At 33.7% G+C, this 22822-nt stretch overlaps 1 protein-coding gene across 1 annotated transcript; it reads left to right on the top strand.

Annotated features, from left to right (window-relative positions):
* On the top strand, nucleotides 1-18445 carry LOC134232517 (uncharacterized). Its single transcript, XM_062714494.1, has 4 exons — nucleotides 1-87; nucleotides 17480-17671; nucleotides 17968-18171; nucleotides 18300-18445. The coding sequence occupies exons 1-4, from the start codon at nucleotides 24-26 to the stop codon at nucleotides 18443-18445; spliced, it is 606 nt and encodes a 201-aa protein (XP_062570478.1). The 5' UTR covers nucleotides 1-23.
* The last annotated feature ends 4377 nt before the right edge of the window (nucleotides 18446-22822 follow it).

Below are 22822 nucleotides of genomic sequence, written 5' to 3'. Positions count from 1 at the left end.
ATGGATCGGGTTTAGCGAGCAACATGAAGAGTTCCTTGATATTTTTATGTCTCTTTTCGTGTAATGTGTGTGGAATAAAGGCATTCCGTAAGTTGCTTTTTAAAATAATTTTTTATGCATTGTAATAGTTTTCAAGATTTGTAGAAGACCTGACATTACGAGTCAAAGCAATTTATTTCTGTTGACATATTCTTAGTAAGAGAAAAGGTTTAAGAATTTTTCAACAGCTTGATCACTGTAAAGTTCTCTTGTTATCGCCATCTGAACTCAAAAGAAGATATTAAGATTTGTTGAAAAAAGTGCTCTATAATTAAAAATAAATTTCATTACAACGTGTATTGGTAACAATCCTCTGATAAAACTAATGTCCAAATAACTGTTTCTCACTTCTATTCTCAATGACCGTGTTGTGTGGGGCAGCGCCGCGAGAATTCCATCGGCATCGAAAGCAATTTTTTTTTTACTTGCCTAGATAGTCGAGCGGTCTAGCGCGTTGTCCCTGTACTGCTAGGAGACAGATTCTGTAGGTTTGGAGCTCAACCAATATATATAGATATTAAAAATATTAAAAAGGAGATTGAGAACTTCTTTGTGTTTGAGCAGTGTCATAAATGAAGTGTTGATTGAAAGATGAATTCCAAGCTAAAAAAAATGAATTCTTGCCATTACCAACACAAACATAAAATAGTTTTGTTAAATATTGTTTACCTGGATGTGACACCACTGATGTAGGGGCCTGTATGTACATGTAATTTTAAGCATACATACAAGAAAATAAATTGATCTCGGAGGTAGGGGAGGAAACATGTAGTTTAATGTCTGTTCTGTCTGTTTCTCATAAAAAAAAACTTTCAAAGGGTTATGCACTATGACTTCCCTATCTCACCGTGTATTTCTGATGAAAAGAGTCAAAGACCATTTCACCATGTATTTCTGATGAAAAGACCGTTCTTTGAGTACTAATCAGAAACAAAATTTAAGATACTATTTCTTCTTATCAAAACTTTAACCGACCGCGTTTATATCATAGTGTAAATGTGTTTTTACACATTTCTATGCTTTGCTTCCATTTCATGCAAATTAACTATCATTTTAAGAAAACATAAGGTTAAAGATTTTTGTGATTGATATAAATCGAGGAACTTTATTTCTACAATAATTTTACATATGATCTAAAAACCATTTATGAGGTTTATAAAACACAAAAAAATAACAAGATCTATATACAAGGCAAAAAAGGTGAAATATCATATAATATAATCTTTTAAATGCACATTATGAACACACTACGAGATAAACGAAGTCGTTTAAATTTTAAAAGAGCTTGGTTGAAACCTAAAGGTACATTTTTAACACATTAGAATAAAAAACGCCATTTATACTTCCTAGTCTGTATTTAGAAACGATCTCAATGTAAATAATTTAAAATGTGATGATTCAAGACTGAATAACTTCTTTAAGTATTCGTCAATTTTCTGTTCTTAAGGTTTATATTTATAAAGAAAATATATGTTTTCATTTTATTTTAATTGGGCATAATCGACATCTTGACAAAGAAAGGAAAAATAATATAAATCCATGGAAAGTATAATACTAAAAACATGTTTTATTCATCTTTATTTTAAGTTCGACAAAGTTTCACTAGTTTTAACAGAACATTTTATCAAGTTGTTGTGAAATATTATAGAATCCCTAATTTTATTCTTTTTTTATGAAATAATGATTACATGTATACGGTCTGTTCTCACAATGCTGGACCAGTTTTTGTTTAACATTAAAATTACCAAGTTAAAAGACAATTCCCTCTATAAATGCGGTTTGATTTCATTAAGATTCCACTTAGAAGACCCATCTTTGATTAAGATACAGTTATGTATATTGATTATTGTAGCATGAACCTCGCATATGTTTACAAACTCAGTATAATGATTACTAACGCGTTTGACTGTTCAAGCAAACTTATCGGTCTAAAATTAACCATTTAAATTGCATTTAGTAGCTTGACATGTTTTGCAGATTTAATTTACCACAATTGAAAAGTAAAATGTCCTGATTTGATTACGAATTTTTTGAAAGACAAAATTATGACTTCTCCATATTTATTTAGAAGTACAAATATAGAATAATTGTAACCAGTCAGTAAAAAAATTGCAATATCTGTCCCTTGAAAATTTTGTAAGGGTGATTTTTTTTTAATTTTAGGAAATCAATAAAAAAAATCGTCTATTTTGTCCACAAAACACTTTAAAGGATCCGTGGGTCAGACTTCATTAAGTGTAAAAATATGACACGGGAACTAAAGCAAGCTATCTATAGCCTTGAATAATTTTCTATAGAGATGTACATGTATAAACACTGATGAAACCGTGTGCATGCATACTTTATATTTTCAACAACAAAAAAACATTGAATAAATAAAACTTCTCCTGCTACAGGAGTGTTTTATTGGTTTTATCGTATATCACTGGTTCTTGTTGCATGGAATTCAACAATTTTCTTGAGCTCCTTTTTTTCTATTTTATTTTATATTGCCCACCGGAGTTTTATATCTTCTATGTCCTTTACTAAACAAATATGTATACTCTCTAGTAAAGGAATAGTTCATACAAACATTCTTTGAAAAACAGTGCAATGTTTTAAATGGCAATTGAAATCTTCCTGGTTCAGTCTTAAAAAAGAGTCAATCAACACTACCTTATTTTTCCGTCAAAAGAACAGTGGCAGTATGAAGAATTTTGTCATATATTTCTGGCTCTTTTCATGTCATATTTTTAAAATAAGGGCATATGGTAAGTTGAAAGTTATTTTGGTTTCATAATTGATTTAATACCTTTGAAGAATAGATTTGGGAAATTAATTTAATTTTTGAGAATTCGTGAGGACGTGAACGACGACGTTTCACTCCGGCATACGTTAGCTCTTCGATTTCATGACAAATATGCAGGCGTTAAGCGTTGTAGTTCCTATGCACGTGCTTCTGAATCATACTTTTGGCAAAAGTTAATTTATTTCATATATGGCCATCATTTTTCTCATCCATTACCACGCGTTTTTCTTTTTCATTCAGCGATAATTTTTTTTTTTGAATTGACTTTGATTACATCAATGAAAATATTCTTACTGATCATAATGTAGTTTATGAGTATGTGAACATTTTTTTTTATTTGCAAAGAATCTAAAGGAATAATATTTGGAAATAATATTAATATGTGAATTTTTAGATATGAAGATGACGCGTAGCAATAAAGTATTTCACAAGAACAAACTTAAATAGGATTAAGACCATAGAAGGGAAGGAACATCCCTAAACCAAGAGTCTTTCATCTACCTATTTATACCCGTAACACTTCGGAGTACCAATGTTTTATCTGCATCTCCTCCCATGTCAGAAAATTAAAATTAATATAAAGTTTAGGAAAAAATTAAAACCTAGCTTCCTTATGCATCACCTGTTTCATGTTCTTATCAAGAGATATTTAGATACAACTAAATTGAAATCAAAAAGAGTTAGAGTTTCTGATTGACAATATCTATGTCCTTTTTGGAGGTCAGGTCTCCCAACAATCTATTGGAATTCCCATGGGTACCAATTGCGCCCAGCTATTAGCAGACCTATTTTTGTATTCCTACGAAGCAGAATTTGTGCAAATTCTTATGCATGAAAAGAAGAAAACACTTGCTGTGGCCTTCAACTCGACATTTATATATATCTACGATATACTGTCAATTAACAATGGTAATTTCCATTCTTATGTCAAAAAGATATATCCTTGTGAGCTTGAGATAAAATTTACCACAGAGTCTGACAAGTCTGTTACATATTTGGATATTTTACTTGAAAAAGACGTAAATAGTAATCTAACAGCCAAGTTCTATGATAACTTTAACTTTTCTATCGTCAACTTCCCTTACCTATGCAGCAATATTCCTTCATCACCTGCATATATGAAGGAGTTTATATATCTCAGTTGATTCGATACGCAAGAGCATGCTCTACGTATGAACAATTTTAAAAAAAGGGTAAATTATTTACAAACAAGTTGATGAAACATGAATTTCAGCTGTCTCATTTAAAGTCATTATTTCGTAAATTCTATGGTCGATACAATGACCTTATCAGCAAATACAATTTATCATTGAGTCAAATGCTGACTGACATTTCTCTTACTTATTGTTAGTCCATTATTTATACACTGAATTGACGACGGATTTTTCCGTTATTTCCCGAACATGACAAGGAGCACACGGCGGGTCTGACCGGTCGGCAGGGAATGCTCACTCCTCCATGGCACCTCATCCCACCTCTGATGTTTCGGAGGTCCGTGTTTGCTCTGCTCCTATTTTGTATTGTTTTATGGACCTTTGATCTGGAATACTGTTCGTTGCATGTATCTCCATTTGTTTCATTACAGCAAAGCCTCAAAAACTGCGATTCTTATACACGTGTTGAGGACAACTTTTTTATCCGCTACATGTACATGTATACCCACAAAATAACTTTAAAAATATATGTTATTTTCATTAAATTAATCTTGTTACCATGATGCCACTTTGCATGCAAGTTTTTCAAAAAAAAAAAGACAAGGTACGATTGTTCACCTTTTCATGATTTAGTCTCGCCACTTCAAATTATGCAATGCGCAAAATAACTATCGCTAATAACTACAAAATAGCCCCTTTAAGCTAGGCTAAGAAACCATTGAAAGTCCTGGACATTGGCACCACCTATTTTATGATCTGAGGGACATACATTTGAAATTCTCATAAAAACTATAAACTATTATCCAATGAACTATTGCAAGAAGCACTAAATTTTATAGTTGACGGTTTATTTTGTCATTTAAACCTGTGTCATATTCATGTACATGTACAGATTATTGATAAGGAAAATTTTTTAGTGGTATTAGGTATGGTGTTTGGGGCACAGGTATGTGAAGGGTTTTATTTACGGGTAGAGTGGTTGACGGAATCTTTATAGTCCATATTTATTTCTTATGCTTTATTTTAGTACATTTAAGGAATGAAGCTTATTTCAACTTATGTTATACGATATAACATAACTTGGTGCAGTTTACACTCTAAAATCCGCGAAGCGGTTTATAAAAATGCGTAAACTGCCCCAAGTTATGTTATATCGTATAAAATAAGTTGAAATAAGCTTCATTCCTTATAACTTAATTTTAGTATATACAATGATATAATTTTTCCTCCGGAAAAAGGCTTCAAATATAGCATATTTTAAAATTAACGTCAAACGGAGTAATACGTTTTTGACGTAACTCATTGTGACGTGGGCAAGTTATGTTATACAAAATATTATATGTTCCTCTGAATGATTCAGCCAATGAAATTGCTTGATATAAGTGAAATTAAATTATTACTTTTTGTTTAATTAAATGTCTAGCTAAATATTTTTATCGTAAATGAGCATCCGCATACTGTCTAAGGGTATAAGTAAGCTGTGGAATGTAAAATAAGACAGCGCTCTTCTCAAAGGTCCAATATTTGGGCAAAAAGGAATGCATTGGCAGTGCTATAGTAATTCTTTTTCAAACGAAAATATTAGAATTTTAAAAAAAAAACTTTTATTTCAATATGATCTAATTTCAGCCATTGCAAAAATTTTTGGCAAAATTTTTAATACCTCTTAAACATCATAATAAGCTCAAAGGATTTTCAAATAGAAGATGTAGGTTTCCTTAATAAGTATATTTTTATGTCAATAAACTTGTGCATGGCATTGCCCTGGTGTCATCTTTAGCTCATCTCTATTGTTTTAGAGGTTTGTGTTTGCTCTGCTCCTTTCTTGTATTGTTTTTGGACATATGATCTTGAATACTGTTCGTTATCTCCATATGTTTCAACGATTATGCTCTTGTTTTGATAGATAATGGAGGCTCCCAAGGGGTTTTTTTATTCTTGTCAAATGCAGCCGTTTTTATTTCAAGCAGTTTATCGCTTTTCTAAGACACAGAAACAGGGCAGCTCATAAAAATTCTGTATTTACAGTGTACTGAACATTAATCTGACTCGCGCAATATTATAACAGTATTTCTCAACTCTGACTGTTTTCAATTTTGAAAAGATTTTTCAGGGTTACTTTCTGCAATCTAGTATCTTGAAAGATACGCGGTACCTCCAACCGCAAAATTTCAAAGTTTCAGACAGTAAATATAAAAGAATAGTAACACTTTACTATTTTAAAAGATAACAAACACTTTATTATCCTATCTTTGGGCATGATTTCCTTATAATTATATAGTATTGTCATTATTTGGCTCTACATTTCGACAAAACAAAGACGAGTGTGGAAAATGTGCAAAGAACTTAGAAAAATATTCTTCCTTGAAAAGTCAAATTGAAAATAAAACTTAATAAAATCAAAGAAAGCTCGATTGTGAATACCTATGGTACAATTATACAGATGTAACATCATTCCATCTATTAATAAAATACTTTTAAAACATCTTACTTTGAAAACAAAAGATGATTCTATAAAATCTGATGTTTGTCATGAGATATTTAATACATATCAGGATTATAATCCTATGTCTTGTACTGAAGTTCGATATTGTTCTGTTCTATAGCAGAAGCATGCGACTTTAATTTGTGTGAAAAACCATGTCAGCTTAAAAAAAGCTGTATAGGTTCAGGATTGAAGCTACACGGTGATATGGCCCCATTTCACATTCTTGCTGAAATAAATTTAAAAAGATATATACTAGTATTGTCTCGAGCTTATCTATTTTTGGCCGGGCTGACAACTTTTACTAGCAATCAGCCCTGCATGTCTAGTTTATTTTACAGTGAATTTCAAACACTTGACCAAACTTCCATGGATGATGCTTCTAGGGATGAACTTAACCATGGATACTACCTGTGTTGGATCTGAGCTATATTTTCAAAATGAGAAACCAGGTTAAAGTTTTAGGAGTAGGTCCATTTTCAAGTACCTATAAGCCCTATCTGAACCAACTTGCATGGATTTTGCATGGACACAACCAGACTTGGATCGGATGCTGGATTTGACCTACATTTTTATAGATCAAAGATGAGTGACCAGATCACAGCTTTTTGTAGCAGTTACGTAACCAAGTATCTAAAAGCCCTTACTTAAACAAACTTGCATGGATGATGCTTTTAGGACTGAACACTGCCACACTTGCTGTGGATGTTTGATCTCGCCTACATTTTCCAGATAAGTGGCAAAGTTAGAAATTTAGCTGCTGGTCAAATAGCAAGTACGAGGGCTGTTCGGAAATTATTGCGACACTGTGTATATTTTTCTTTCTTGAACGTCTTTCAATGAAACTTTGCATATACGTTTGACAAACACTAAGAATTCATAAAAGCAAGACATATTTAACAATTATAATATTTTTTTCTTTTCAATTGTATTTTAATGCGTCATGGCAGGGGTACCCGGCGCAGTCACGATATGAGATAACCAACGTACAAACGGCTGTTGATCCTATAGATAGTTTTCATATGACCTAAATATAGCAAAAGTTAGCTCCCGTTGGCCGCCATACTGGAGGTCCAAATGCTCATATTCCTTCATTTCATTGTTCAACCAATTTTAAATTTTTATATTTGCGATTTTGAATTATGAATCAGTATTTTTCTGAAGTATATAAATTTTTGGAAGCCTCCTTTATTAAAAAAAAATTATTTAATGAAGATTTTCCACCAAATATTTCTGCTATATTTTCTTAAACTTGGTAAGACAAAGAGGAAAACTCACCGAGTCGACCACCAATATGGCGACCAACGGGAGGTATCTTTTGCTAAATTTGGGTCCATCGAAAATTATCTATAGTAAGAGAGAAAATAATTCGATGAAATTATGTATTTAATTTTTCATTTTAATTTTGACTTCATTTTGTGCAAGTTTCTTATAATTTCGAGCAGAAATACGGAAATCAGAAGGAAAAAAAATAGGCGCGGTAATGAAACCTAATAATAACAAAAAAGGATTTTGACGTCAAGGCGGAGCAGCCTGTATACTTAAAATCTAGTTAAGCGTTATGTAGAACTCTTTCCCAGACTGAACGGCCTACTAAAACAATGGCAATGAGAAAAACACATTTAAGAGTTTGTTTTTTCATAGTTATGTATATGTTTTCCTTACCAATAATTAAAGGGTACCTGTAAAGTGCGAAACGAAATAGAAACGAAACGAACTGAAACGAAACGAAACGAAACGAAATCTGCCGAAACGAAACGAAATCTACCGAAACGAAACGAAACCTACCGAAACGAAACGAAATTAAGACGAAACGAAACGAAATCAAAACGAAACCTGCCGAAACGAAACAAGACTATCAAAATGTTTTTTTTTTTTTTTTTACCAAATCAAGGTACATGTATGTACTGTAAAAAGGATTATTTTCGCCCTTTTACACTTGCTAACAATTTTACCCCGCTTTAAATTCGCCCAGTCACAGTTCTGATTAAGAAATTATATTGTGTGGTTTGAATTCGCCCCGTTTTAAATTCGCCCACTTGTGACAAGGGCAAAAGGGGCGAAAATAAAACGGGGGCGAAAATTTCCCTGTATACAGTATATGTAACTGCATGTGGACTTTGTTTTACTTCGAATAGAATTTATATAGTTCAAGCAATTGCTAATATAACATTTAACTACCGATAAATTATGCTCCCTTCTCAGTCTAATGATGTATTTACATGTTTGCCAGCTGCAAATATGCACGAGCGTACTATGCATGTATAATTTCAATATGTGCAGTATTTTCTAATTTTTATATCTTACTCTTATTTTCAGTCCTTTTTTTATCTAGATACGACATATCTATCAAAATTGATGTGTTACATGTAAAGGCTCGTTTATGTACGGGTTGAAATAGTCACTGTACTGTTGTATTGCGAATGTCTTAAAACATAGGATAAACCAGAGACTTGGAGTATTTAGTAATCCATTCCCAGGTGTCTGGTTTTATTGTTCAATCAGATTATACACGTAACTCCAACCGGAATCTTGTGTATCCTTTCTACGTACGTACGGTCCTATTTTTCGAGGAAGAAATGAGTGGTTTGCAATTAAAGAGGCTCGACCAGAGACGTCTAGAACGATTAAAATGACAAGAAAAAAGTCTCTCGAAGCGAACGATGTCATTTTTAAGTAGGTAGATTATTCAGTAAGATTTTAACAAAATATGACATACGCATCGAAAGCGGGGTTGGGGGGGGGGTTGGTTGGTTGGCCCTCCCCCCCCCCTTTTTTTTGCAACGATATATATTATTTAGGCATTGAAAATTGGGGCTTACTTTTTTTGTTGGTTAACCCCCCCCCCCCACTTTCAATTTCCTTCTGACGCCTATGTATGAGCTTGAAGCGAAACCTGTGGTGCTTGAACGATATAATTTTCATATTAAGTAAAAATAGACCATATGCAGTTACACATTATATATAACTATATGTAAATTTATATAGCTTGATTTGGAGAGGACTTATATAGGCCATGCCTGATGTCCAATCCAATTATGTAATTTAACATAATAAAATATTGATTTAAAAAAATAGCTTGATTTGAAAAACATTCTGAAAGTTTAAATATGTTTCGTTTCGTTTTGGCAGGTTTCGTTTTGATTTCGTTTCGTTTCGTCTTGATTTCGTTTCGTTTCGGTAGGTTTCATTTCGTTTCGGTAGATTTCGTTTCGTTTCGGCAGATTTCGTTTCGTTTCAGTTCGTTTCGTTTCGTTTCGTTTCTATTTCGTTTCGAACTTTACAGGTACCCATAATTAAACCAGATTAATAGATAAAGCTCCATACATTGAACTACCAGGTATATGTTTGATATTGATCCTCCTTGCATAAATCGGTACCCGTGATTCCAAGTCAACCTCTGTATGACATATATTTCACACTGGGGTTGGAACGGCACACATTATAATTATGTTCCCCAAACGGAGTTTGGGAACATATTGTTTTTACTCTGTTTCTTATTATGTTCCCCTAACGAAGTTGGGGAACATATTGTTTTTACTCTGTTTCTTATTATTATTATTATTATTATTATTATTTTTCTTCTCGGGAAAATTTTGTCCGCGAATGATCTTGTAAAGTACACATCCGATTTAGGGGAAACCTTTTTAGGATAAGTAGGCATGTTATGTAGATTTGCGGAATCAAGGTCATTTTGCGCGCACGTGCTTGCAAGAGCGCGCACGTGCAAAACTTGAAATGACCAATATATAATGGATATAATCGTAACTTTTCTATTTTTAGACGAAATGTTTTGAAACTCATAATGTAAGGATATATGAGTAGTATGCACAAGATGACATGGTCAAAATAGCAAGATCGCACGTGCAAGCACGTGTGCTTCGCTCTGATTGGCTGAAACTAAAGTCTCAATATCTTTCTTGTTTTTTGATAAAATCATTTGAAATTTTGAACATAGTCATATATTAGGGAGATCTACAGCCCGTAATAAAAGAAATATCATGAAAGCATGCGCATGCACGTGTGCTTGCAAGAGCTCGCACGTGCAACACGAGAATTGTCCAATATAATTGATACAGACGTAACTATTTAAATTATTGATGATATGCTTTAAAACTCATATTAGAAGTATATATTAGAAGCATAGACAAGATGACATGGTCAAAAAAGCAAGATCTCACGCGCATGCACGTGCGCTTCGCTCTGATTGGCTGAAACTAAAGTCTCAATATCTTTCTTGTTTTTTGACGAAATCCTTTGAAATTTTAAACATAGGCATGTATTAGAATATCCTACAATAAGATATATAGCAATTATCATGAAAACGCGTGCATGCACGTGCGCTGCAATCTGATTGGCTTATGCTTTAAATAGCTATAACTCCCTTGGTTTTCAACCAAACAGGATGGGATATGGAACATGGATAGATATAATGGACTTCTACAAGAAGACATGGTCACCATGCACATGCATACACGTGCATGTACGTGCGCTGCAATCTGATTGGCTGAAACTTTGAACAGCTATAACTCCCTTGGTTTTCAACCAAACGGGGTGGGATTTAGAACATAGATAGATGTAATGGACTTCTACAAGAAAGTATGTTCGTCATGCTCATGTGAGCACGTGCGTGCACGTGAAATGAGTAAAATCAAAAATACACTTGAATTAGCGTATTTTTTAATACTTTTTGATTAAATACTTTGATATTTAGTATATTAAAATCTATAGATTGTGAAGACAAGATAATATGGTCATTACGCACGTGCATTCACATGCACACGCGTGCAATGCTAAAATTTGAATGAAATTGGTACACTTCTGGGTAAACGTTGTTAAAGTCTTAAATGCATAGAGTTTGTCTTATTTTATGAAGCTTATAGGGTATATGGCACCAAAAGGGAGTTGGGGAGCGTTTGGGGAACATCTGTAACGGTCCCCGTTACAATTAGCACTAGTTATTAAGGTCTTCCGTCTCCAACGGAAGACCTTCTTGTTATTCTTCGGTTTCTTTTTCCCTATTATTATTATTCTTACCAATTTTGTGCACGCGATTTCTCGTAAACTACTGGGCCGATTCTCATAAAACTTTCACATCTTATAGGTACTGATCTGAACCTTATTGGAAATTTTTTTTGTTGATGACGTCACTTCCGGTCGTGAAATATCGACAATTTCCTGATTTCAAAGTGCAATTTTGTCTGAACTTAATAGCGAAAACTGCTTATGATATGAATTGGAGACTTATTTGAGATGATAGTTCATGACTTATAACTTTGCAGAATCACCTTTCCGTGTGTCATCAATACTTCCGGTCGCTACCGGAAGCGAATTTAAAAATCGCAATTTTTCAATTTTTGTTTTTTAATATTTTTGTTTTTGAAATCGATAAAAACCCTTTTACAGAAGCGAAATAAGTAATTTGTTTGAAAATCAAAAAAGCCAATCTCGAGATATTAGCATTTGAAAATTCGAAGCGGCGATCTCAATGGTTGAATGGTTAGCGTGTTGGACTCTCACGCGGGCGACCCGGGTTCGATCCCCCATGTGTCCAAAAAATTTTATCACTTTTTCAGCCTGATTTTTCGTTATTTTTCAATTTTAGACGATTTGCAATTATATATTTTAAAATTTTGATCATATTTTGCGTAATTAGGGGTCAAAAAGGGGCCAGAATGTCAAATCTTTGACGCTTTATATCTCGAAAAGGGGGAATATTTTGATAGGCAATATTGAACAAAAGATGGTCAGAATAATGTTTTAAACAATACACATACTTTGAATTTTTGTAAAACGGCCCCATTAAGGACTTGTAGGAGTGGCCCCTAAATATTTCCATTTAGCATATCTCAACAACGAATAGAAATCTCTGAATAAGTTTTGAACAAAAAATCTTCAAAATCACAAGACCTTTCATTTGATATCAAGAAATAGGGGCTGACCCCTCAAATTAAGGGCTCAGAGGGGCCAAAAGTCTTTTATCTATAACTCTCTTATGATCAATATTTTGTTATACATTACTGAAGCAAAAGTATTTATCTTAACGATTTGCAACAATATATAATACAATTTTGATCATATATTACGTAATTAGGGGTCAAAAAAAGGGGCCAGAATGTCAAATCTTTGACGCTTTATATCTCGAAAAGGGGGAATATTTTGATAAGCAGTATTGAACAAAAGATGGTCAGAATAATGTTTTAAACAATATGCATACTTTGAATTTTTGTAAAACGGCCCCGTTAAGGACTTGTAAGGGTGGCCCCTAAATATTTCCATTTATCATATCTCCACAACGAATAGAAATCTCTGAATAAGTGTGGAACAAAAAATCTTCAAAATCACAAGACCTTTCATTTGATATCAAGAAAGTGGGACTGACCCCTCAAATTAGGGGCTCAGAGGGGCCAAAAGTCTTTAATCTATAACTCTCTACTGATCAATATTTTGTTATACATTACTGAAGCAAAGTATTTATCTTGACAATTTGCAACAATATATGAAACAATTTTGATCATATGTTACGTAATTAGGGGTCACCAGGGGCCAGAATGTCAAATCTTTCACGCTTTATATCTCGAAGAGGTGGAATATTTTGATAAGCAATATTGAACAAAAGATGGTCAGAATAATGTTTTAAACAATATGCATACTTTGAATTTTTATAAAACGGCTCCATTAAGGAATTGTAGGAGTGGCCCCTAAATAAATTTCATTTAGCATATCTCCAATCGAATAGAAATCTCTGAATAAGTGTTGAACAAAAAATTTCAAAATTAAAAGACCTTTCATTTGATATCAAGAAAATGGGACTGACCCCTCAAATTAGGGGCACAGAGGGGCCAAAAGTCTTTTATCTATAACTCTCTAATGATCAATATTTTGTAATACATTACTGAAGCAAAAGTATTTATCTCAACGATTTGCAACAATATATTATTAAATTTTGATCATATATGACGTAATAAGTGGTTGCAAGGGGCCAAAATTATATATTTTGTATGCTTTATGTCTCGAAAAGAGGGAGTATTTTTATAAGCCAAATTTATTATTATTATTTTTTTTTTTTTTATTATTTCTTCTCCGGTACTTTTTTTGTCCGCGAGTGTTCTCAGAAACTGTTCACCCAACTGAGCTAAAACCTTTTTCGGGTTAATAGGTGTGTAGTGTAGGTGTGCGGAACGAAGGTCATTTTGCGCGCATACGCCTGCACGTGCGTGCGCGTGAAATGAGTGAATTGACTGATATACTTTATATAGCTATAACTTTTACATTTTTTGATGAAATGATTTGAAACTCATTATATAAAGATATATTAATACTGTAGATAATGTGACACTGTCAAATTAGCATGAACTCACGCGCATGCACGTGCGCTTCACTCTGATTGGCTGAAACAAAAATCTCAATATCTTTTCTGTTTTTTGACAAAATGCTATGAAATTTAAAACATATGCATACTTCAGGATGTATTACAATATGACATATAACAATTGTCATGTAAACACGCGCATGCACGTGCGCTGCAACCTGATTGGCTAAAACTTTAAATGGCTATAACTCCCTTGTTTTTCATCCAAACAGAATGGGATTTGGAACATAGATAGATATAATGGACTTCTACAAGAAGGTATCGTCACCATGCACATTCATACGCGTGCGTGTACGTGCGCTGCAATCTGATTGGCTGAAACTTTAAATAGCTATAACTCCCTTGGTTTTCAACCAAACAGGATCAGATTTGGAACATAGATAGATATAATGGACTTCTACAAGAAGGTATGGTCACCATGCACATCCATACACGTGCGTGAACGTACACTGCAATCTGATTGGCTGAAACTTTAATCAGCTATAACTCCCTTGGTTTTCAACCAAACTGAGTGGGATTTAGAACATAGATTGATGTAACGGACTTCCACAAGTAGGTATGTCACCATGCTCATGTATGCACGTGCGTGCACGTGGAATGAGTAAAATCAAAAATACACCTGAATGAGCGTATTTTTTAATACTTTTGGATTAAATATTTTAATATTTAGTATATTAAAGTATATAGATTGTGTAGATAAGATGATATGGTCATTACGCACACGCATTCACATGCGCACGCGTGCAATGCTAAAATATGAATGAACTTGGTACCCTTCTGGGTAAACATTAAAGTCTCAAATGCATAAAGTTTGTCTTATTTAATGAAGCTTACAGGGAATATGGTACCAAAAGGGAGATGGGGAGCGTTTGGGGAACATCTGTAACGGTCCCCGTTACAATTAGCACTAGTTGATTTTTGGAATGTTCAATGTTTTATGTCATAATAGAGAAAACAGAGTAAACGCTTCCCGGTCGTTCCACATGCGAAACAATCTTCAACTGACGTGACATTGAAATGATGTAGCGATGCAGCTCAGGTCGATAAACATATGCATATTCATGATTTAACCGTTATACTTATCTATTATATCATATACCTGGTAGATACAGGTGGTTTGAACTTTGCAAGACCGCATGTGGGAAGTAGGGATGTCTCGCCCTCACGGCTAAGAGTATGATAACTCTGTCTTAGCCCGGGCTGTCTCGCCCTCAAATACAAATGCAATATTTATGTTCCCCAAACGAAGTTGGGGAACATATTGTTTTTACTCTGTTTCTTATTATTATTATTATTATTTTTCTTCTTCCTGGGAAAATTTTGTCCACGAGTGATCTTGTAAACTACACATCCGACTTAGGTGAAACCTTTTTAGGGTTAGAAGGCATGTTATGTAGAGTTGCCAAACAAAGGTCATTTTGCGCGCACGTGCTTGCAAGAGCGCGCACGTGCATTAGGTGAAATTACCAATATAATGGATATTGCCGTAACTTTTCTATTTTTTGATGAAATTTTTTGAAACTCATAATGTAAGGATACATTAGTAGTATATATAAGATAGCATGGTCAAAATAGCAAGATTTCACGCGCATGCACGTGCGCTTTGCTCTGATTGGCTGAAACTAAAGTATCAATAACTTTCTTGTTTCTTGTCATAATCCTTTGAAATTTTGAACATAGTCCTACATTATAATGATCTACCGCATGATATATAAGAATTTTCATGAAAGCATGCGCATGCGCGTGTACTGCAAGCTGATTGGCTGAAACTTTAAATGGCTATATCTCCTTTGTTTTTTGACGAAATTCTTTGAAATTTAAAATATAGTCATGCATTGGGATATCCTACAAAATGATATAGAAAAAAAATCATGAAATCACGCGCATGCACGTGTGCTGCAATTCGATTGGCTGAAACTTTAAATTGCTATTTCTCCTTTGTTTTTTGACGAAATTCTTTGAAATTCAAAATATAGTCATGCATTAGGATATCCTACAAAATTATATTTTAAAAAATCCTGAAATTACGCGCATACACGTGTACTGCAATCTGATTGGCTGAAACTTTAAATGGCTATAACTCCCTTGTTTTTCAACCAAACATGATGGGATTTAGAACATAGATAGATGTAAGGAACTCCTACAAGAAGGTATGATCATCATGCACGTGCACGCACGTGCGTGCATTTGAAACGAGTATATCTAAAACTACTCTTGAAAGACAAGATGATATGGTCATAACGCACATGCATTCACATGCGCTTGGGTGCAATGCTAAAAATTGAATATAATTGGTATCCTTCTGGAAAAACGTTGTTAAAGTCAAAAATGCACAGAGTTTGTCTTATTTAATGAAGCTTACAGGGAATATGGCACCGAAAGGGAGTTGGGGAGCGTTTGGGGAACATCTGTAACGGTTCCCGTTACAATTAGCACTAGTTCTGTTTAATTTATATATTCAGAGTAGAATTTATATTATAGTCTGAAAGGAAAATATTTTTTACACTAAAACTAGATTTGAATCTTTAAAAAATATTTTTGCTAGAATATTGGGAAATGTTTTTTTTTTTTTTTTTTCCCACCAAATGATGGTACCTGTGGCATAATGAGAGCTAACTCTTGTTTTCTTCGACAAGCAACTCATCGTGTTTTGAAAACAAAAAAATACGTTTGTTTGTTCTGACAGAAAGACAATTCAAAGTTTTTAAAATGTGCAATTTGTTCAATACATGTAAATATCGTAATCAAAACAAACAGTAACTATTAATCTCAGACCTTTATGTTGTAAAATTTGTTGAATCAGATGTTTTAATTCACGAACATTTTTTTTCTGATGAGTTAACAGTTAAATATATCTAAGCAGGTCAATTCTCAAGTAACTCAAGTTAGTCCTAATTAAACCAAGCTTGCATGAATATTGGGATTCACAAACTTACTTACTAATTTGTAATAGATATCATTCGTCAAAGCGACTTTCTTAATCTTTCATTACCTATGTTTATGATAGGCTTCGGCAAATCACATACGAGTCTATATGAAGCACTCAATCGGCCGATTTAACTATCTGGGAATATTTCATAACATGTTCAAAGTATTGATGCGCATTGTTTTGATACCTTTACCTTTTTTAGCAAATGCCCACATTACCCCCTGTACTTCCTCGTTTCAAAACAAGTACATCTTTAGAAAATTCTTCCAAACTGAGGATCATTATTTTGATGCATTAGCCTCGAAAAGAAAAAAAACAGATACAATAATGTTGAATAAAATTTCAATTTCCTTAATAAGCTTAAGAATTTCATTATTTCTGCTCCTTTTTCTAAATCAAATATTTTAAGAAATTCTTGTCTATTAATAAGTTTGGGTTCAACAAGTACTAGTGGACAAATCCCTAAAATTCATGTGAAAAGTTTTTTTTTCTTATTTTGATATTTAGAGAAGTTAGGCTCTTTTACTTACTCACTTATGATATATTATCCCAGGCCTGTGTATAATGTAGATGAAAGGTCAAATACATTTTGAGATCAAACTTGATTTCCTATTGTACACTGCATTTTATAAATATACAGTGTATCATTATACATTTATTCTGTCCTTGAACACCTGAAAATTTTTTTTACTATATATTTTGTCTTTATTAGATAATTTAGCATTTGGAAGAAATGTGACAGGCTATTATTCCGGCACAGACATATCCACTAACTTAAACACAGGGAATCTGACCGACGGAGATGGAATCAACACATGTGAAAGTTTAAGTGGGACTTATTTTCGGTTTCAAATCGGCCTTCAAAAGACATACACCATTGAGTCATCAAGACTTGTTTTTAAAGGTATCTGTTACAACATCTATGTCATGTATGTAAATAATTATATATAAAAAGAGAAAGAGTGAGAGGTACAGTTATATGTACATGATTGTATATAAAATTCTATAAGTGTAATTCATTATTTGAAATTAGTTCTTTTATAATAACAATGATAAAAAGTAGAACATGGATAATGTTTTTTTTATTTAAAAAATTGTTGGAACTTTTCTATAAAAAAAGAATATATCTACCAAGGTCCTTCGGTAGTATGAACGCAGTTTTTGGCTACATATAATAACATTTTTTTTACTTTGATATAGGGCCATCTACTACGAATGGAACTAGTATGTATTTTTTTGATAGCACTCATGATTGGCCTTTTGATGAAGATATAAACTACAGAACGGAAATTCCACACACAGTAGTATTTGAAGCTCAACGAACAGGAAGAGACTTTTTCTTTAATTTATGGCAGACACCTAGCATTGCTATTGAGATCGAATTATGTGAAATAGAATTAAATGGTAAGATATCTGACCTTTCTCATTCCTTCATTTCAAGAAAATATTCTATTTGATCGGTCGATATCTGGTGTCATTTGAATTGTGTACTATGTACAAAAAAGAGTATTCTTACTTTTAAATCTATTTAGGTTGTGAGGTTGACCACTATGGTGAGGACTGTCTGCCCTGTAATAAGTCTGAGAATTGTGAAGTTTGTGACGTAAACAATGGAGCATGTTATGTCTGCAGAGAAGGGTACATGGGACCAAACTGTAGCATGAGTATCTATTTTTAGGTTATTTCTACTTAGTTTTTAAACGTTGTATAAATAGACGCTGGATTTTTTTTTTTTATCAAGACAAGGCCTAGATGCGGATATAGATTGTGGCTTATCTGAAAATGAAAAAAGAACAAAACACAAGAAAGTAGAATCCAATTTTAGTGAACATAATATGACCTTTCCATGGGATGTTGTTAGGGGAAGAGTATTGACATTTTCCAGAAACTTGATTTTATGCACTTGATGTCATGGGTTTTGGTGCTTGGGTTTGACTTATAACCACATAACCCTGATCGAGGACATTTGCTATTTATACAAGGACAGCACCGGATGGATAACCCCTAATTCCGATAAAACGCGTATATAAAGACGAGTCTAGCGACACTTTGATAAATGGATTTAACGTTAAGTGGATATATCGCATTTTCAAATTATCAAATGTTAAGGCCCGAACTTACGCCTACCCATGACTAGACGTATTTTTTTGGCTTAAATTTAGTCCGGCGTAAAGACACAATCGTTTCATGCCACGGAGTCTCCATTTAGCCCTCTCCTACCCGTGGCTGTCTGATCACAAAAACAATTGACTTCAAAAGTATACATTACACGAAATAGTTCGTATTCCTCGCATTGGTCAACATTTTAATGAGCTACAAAAAATCCTCTTCTCATTCAACCACGGCCAGAATTGGAGAGGATATTACATTTTTGCTATCTGTAAGATGTATGTTTCAAGTCATTAATACAGCATCAATGATTGTCTTTGAAGGGGAATTTACCCTGTCAAGTCGTGCTATCGTTTTATGTAAATATGCATTGTCAATATTGCCTCTATATGTTTTCAAATCAGCTTAGTTTTGTCGCTACATGTAGATGATCTATATACTAGAAAAATGCCGCAATTTCACCACCTTTCTAATCTTATAAAATTCTGTTATTTTGTCAAAACCTGAGGGCAAAATGCTCAAAACAGAAACATTTTTATTTGCTTCATTTGCAGATATTTTTTCTTAGATGAACCAATTAAAGTGAAAATAAGTTCAATTCTGTATGAACTTATTTGGGGTGGGTGGGTCATACATGTAGGTCATAGCGCGACAGAAACACACGGCGAGATGATATCTTGTTTTCATATATATTCTGTCTGGTTAAAAGCGATGAAAAAATTAGCTAAAACATATACTTGTAGATATTTTTTATTCAACAGACGTTAAATAGATCTTCATTTGGTATAAAGAATGTTTGAATTCCTTTAAATAGCCTAAATTCGCATCTAACTTTTTAACCCGAAATTCCTTTGACATTTTGTAAACTAAAACAGAAGATATCACCGCTTTTGACTTCAAATATACTAAGAAACCATAAAACAGTAAGATTATTCTCAGTATGGATCATTGTTCTTACATTATAAACAAAAACAAGGGGCCCATGGGCCTTATAGGTCACCTGAGCATTATGCAACAACTTTCCAGTTATTGAATTTGATTCATGTTTTAAGCCAGATGCTATATGGCATTCACAATTTTGAAAGAGGCACCATGGATCATCATAAGAATACACTTAGCAGTTACTTAGCTTGGTTGCTTAATACCCATAGGCAGGGTAATGGGAACAAAAAATGCATTTCAACTAATCAGTAATACTCAGCAATAATCAGTAGTGCCCATACCACACATGAACCCCTGACCCTTAGGCCTAGATCCACACACTGCACAATTTTTGAAAAGGCATCCTTGATTTTCAAAAATATTTGATTAATACCAAGGAGCAGATCTCAAACAATTCAATCATTTTCAGTAAATAAGTGCAGCCCCCCCCCCCCCTTCTATGGTACCCCTGACCCCGAAGCCTTGAAATTCACAATTCTGCAAGATTAGGGCCCTTACTCATCATAACTATATAGGTAGTTCATCTGCTTCATACCCAGAGACAGAGAAGAAAATTTTCTAAGATTTAATGTATTTTCACTATATAATCAATAGAGCCCCGCCCTAACACCAGAACCCCTTACCCTGGGGCCATAAAATTCATAATTTTGGTGGAGGCACTCTTGCTCATCACAACTATACACTAAGTTTGTTTATTTAATAACTAGGAGGAGAGAACAAGATTTTCAAAGAATTCTTGTATTTTCACTATATAATCAATAGAGCCCCACCCTAACACCAGAACCCCTAACCCTTGGGCCATAAAATTCACAATTTTGGTAGAGGCACTCTTGCTCATCATAACTATGTACTTAGTTGGTTTATTTAATACCCAGGAGCAGATAAGAAGATTTTAAAAGAATTCATGTATTTTAACTATAGACTTTTTAGCCCCGCCCTAGCACTAGAACCCCTGACCCCAGGGCCATGAATTAATTGTAGTGGTTTTGGCCCACCCCTCAGGCCCCTGAGGGGCAGGGATCATGAAATTCACAATTTTTGTTCCCCTTCACCCATAGATGCTTTGTGCCAAATTTGGTGGTAATTGGTACAATGGTTGCAGAGAAGAAGCTGAAAATGCCCAAATGTTTACGCACGACGGACGACGCACGACGACGGACGAAAACGGATAGCAATAAACTCAGGTGACCTAAAAATTGTAAATATTCAAATGTTGGAGCGAGGCGATTTTTTAAGAACAAACAACTTCTAGGTCATTGCGCGTCACAACATAACAACACGATGGCCCCTTTATGACAAAAATACAGTTTTACTCTTAATTAATTCGTCTCAAATGTAAATATAAGTGAAAAACAACAATGTTAAAAAGTCTCTGGGTAGTGTATTTAGTTGGTACATTATCAAATCTACCGAAAAGCCCATCGGGCTTCACAGAATTGATTACGTGACCACCTTAGTTCATTTCTTAGAAAACGTTTTAATATTGTTGTTTATATCTTTTAAAAAATGATGCTCCTCTGGGGATCGGGCAAACCCACTAAAATTAGTGCAATCTTTAAAAATATTCTTCTTTACTCCAGAACATCAAGCAGTCCAACTTTTGGAATAATTGTAATCAGCATTGAGTCCAAAATTGTGAAATTCATAGCCCCAGGATGAGGGGTTCCAGTGCTAGGGCTGGGCTAAATAGATTATATATTGAAAGTGATATATTTCTTTGAAGATCTTCTTTCCTGCTTCTGTGCATTATACAATCTAACCAAGTGCATAGTTAAGTTGAATAAGACTGCCTTTTCCAAAATTGTGAATTTCATGGCCCCAGGGTCAGGGGTTCTAGTGCTAGGTCGGGGCTATATAGATTATATAGTGAAAATGATATATTTCTTTGAAAATATTCTTCTATGCTACTGGGTATTACACATGTAAATAAAGTACATGGTTATGTTGTATAAGGTTGCCTCTTCCAAATTGTTAATTTCATGGCCCCAGGTTCATGGGTTCTAGTGCTAAGGCGGGGCCATATAGATTATATAGTGAAAATGATTTTTTTCCTCTTTTTTTTTTAAAATCTTCTTCTTTGCTCCAGGGTATGAAATAAACTAGCCAAGTACATGTTTATGTTGAATAAGGAAGCCTCATCCAAACTTTCGAATTTCATACCCCCTGGGTTAGTGGTTCTGGTTTTAGGGTTGGGCTCTATTGATTCCAGAGTGAAAATGCATAAATTCTTTAAAAATCTTCTTTTATGTGCGTTGTTATTAAAAAAAATGAACTACATGTATGAACGAAGTTATGATAAGGAAATGTGTCTCTTTAATTTTTTTTTTTTTTTTTGAATTTCCCTGGGTCAGGGCTTCTTGAGATAGGGCGGGGCTCTAATGAAAATGCATCTTACAAAATGGTTGATATCCGGGCCCATGGGTCAGGGGTACTTGGAGGGGGGTACATAGTCTGAGAATATAAAATAATGCTTTGAAATCTACATATTGGTGATAATAAACAATTAATAAAAAAAGATATGATAAAATTTCCAAAAATTTGAAATATGTGGCCCCAGGTTCAGTTGTTCCTGTGGGATGGGTTGCAAAACTGGTAATAAAGGGGAAATGCATTTTCTCTTTGTTATTCTGATCTACCGCTAGTATTACGTAACCAAAGTAAGAATGTATAGTATTACTAAGTTTATAGTTATATAAGCAAATTGTGAATTTCATAGCCTCTGGTTTTAAATACGAATCAAATTCAGTAGTTGGAAAGTTGTTACATGAAACTACATGTATATGACCTATGAGATCCGTGGGCCTCTTGTTTTTATTTTTGTTCCCATTGAACTATAATTATTAATAATATTGTTTATCCCAGAAATAAGTGAAACTAGTTCAGATCAAAAGAAAAAAAAACTAGAAACGTTTTTAAAAATATCATAACCACTATTATTTTTTAGATAACGAAAATGTCGCTTTACAAGGACGATCTTTGACGTATTACCAGGATCCAGATACAT

The sequence above is a fragment of the Saccostrea cucullata genome, unplaced genomic scaffold (assembly GCF_032062105.1).
Source record: "Saccostrea cucullata isolate Sc308-1 unplaced genomic scaffold, CSIRO_AGI_Scuc_v1 ctg4299, whole genome shotgun sequence".
Classification (NCBI taxonomy): domain Eukaryota; kingdom Metazoa; phylum Mollusca; class Bivalvia; order Ostreida; family Ostreidae; genus Saccostrea; species Saccostrea cuccullata.
The sequence above is the reverse complement of the archived record's forward strand: the minus strand, read 5'-3'. Positions and strand labels throughout refer to the sequence as shown.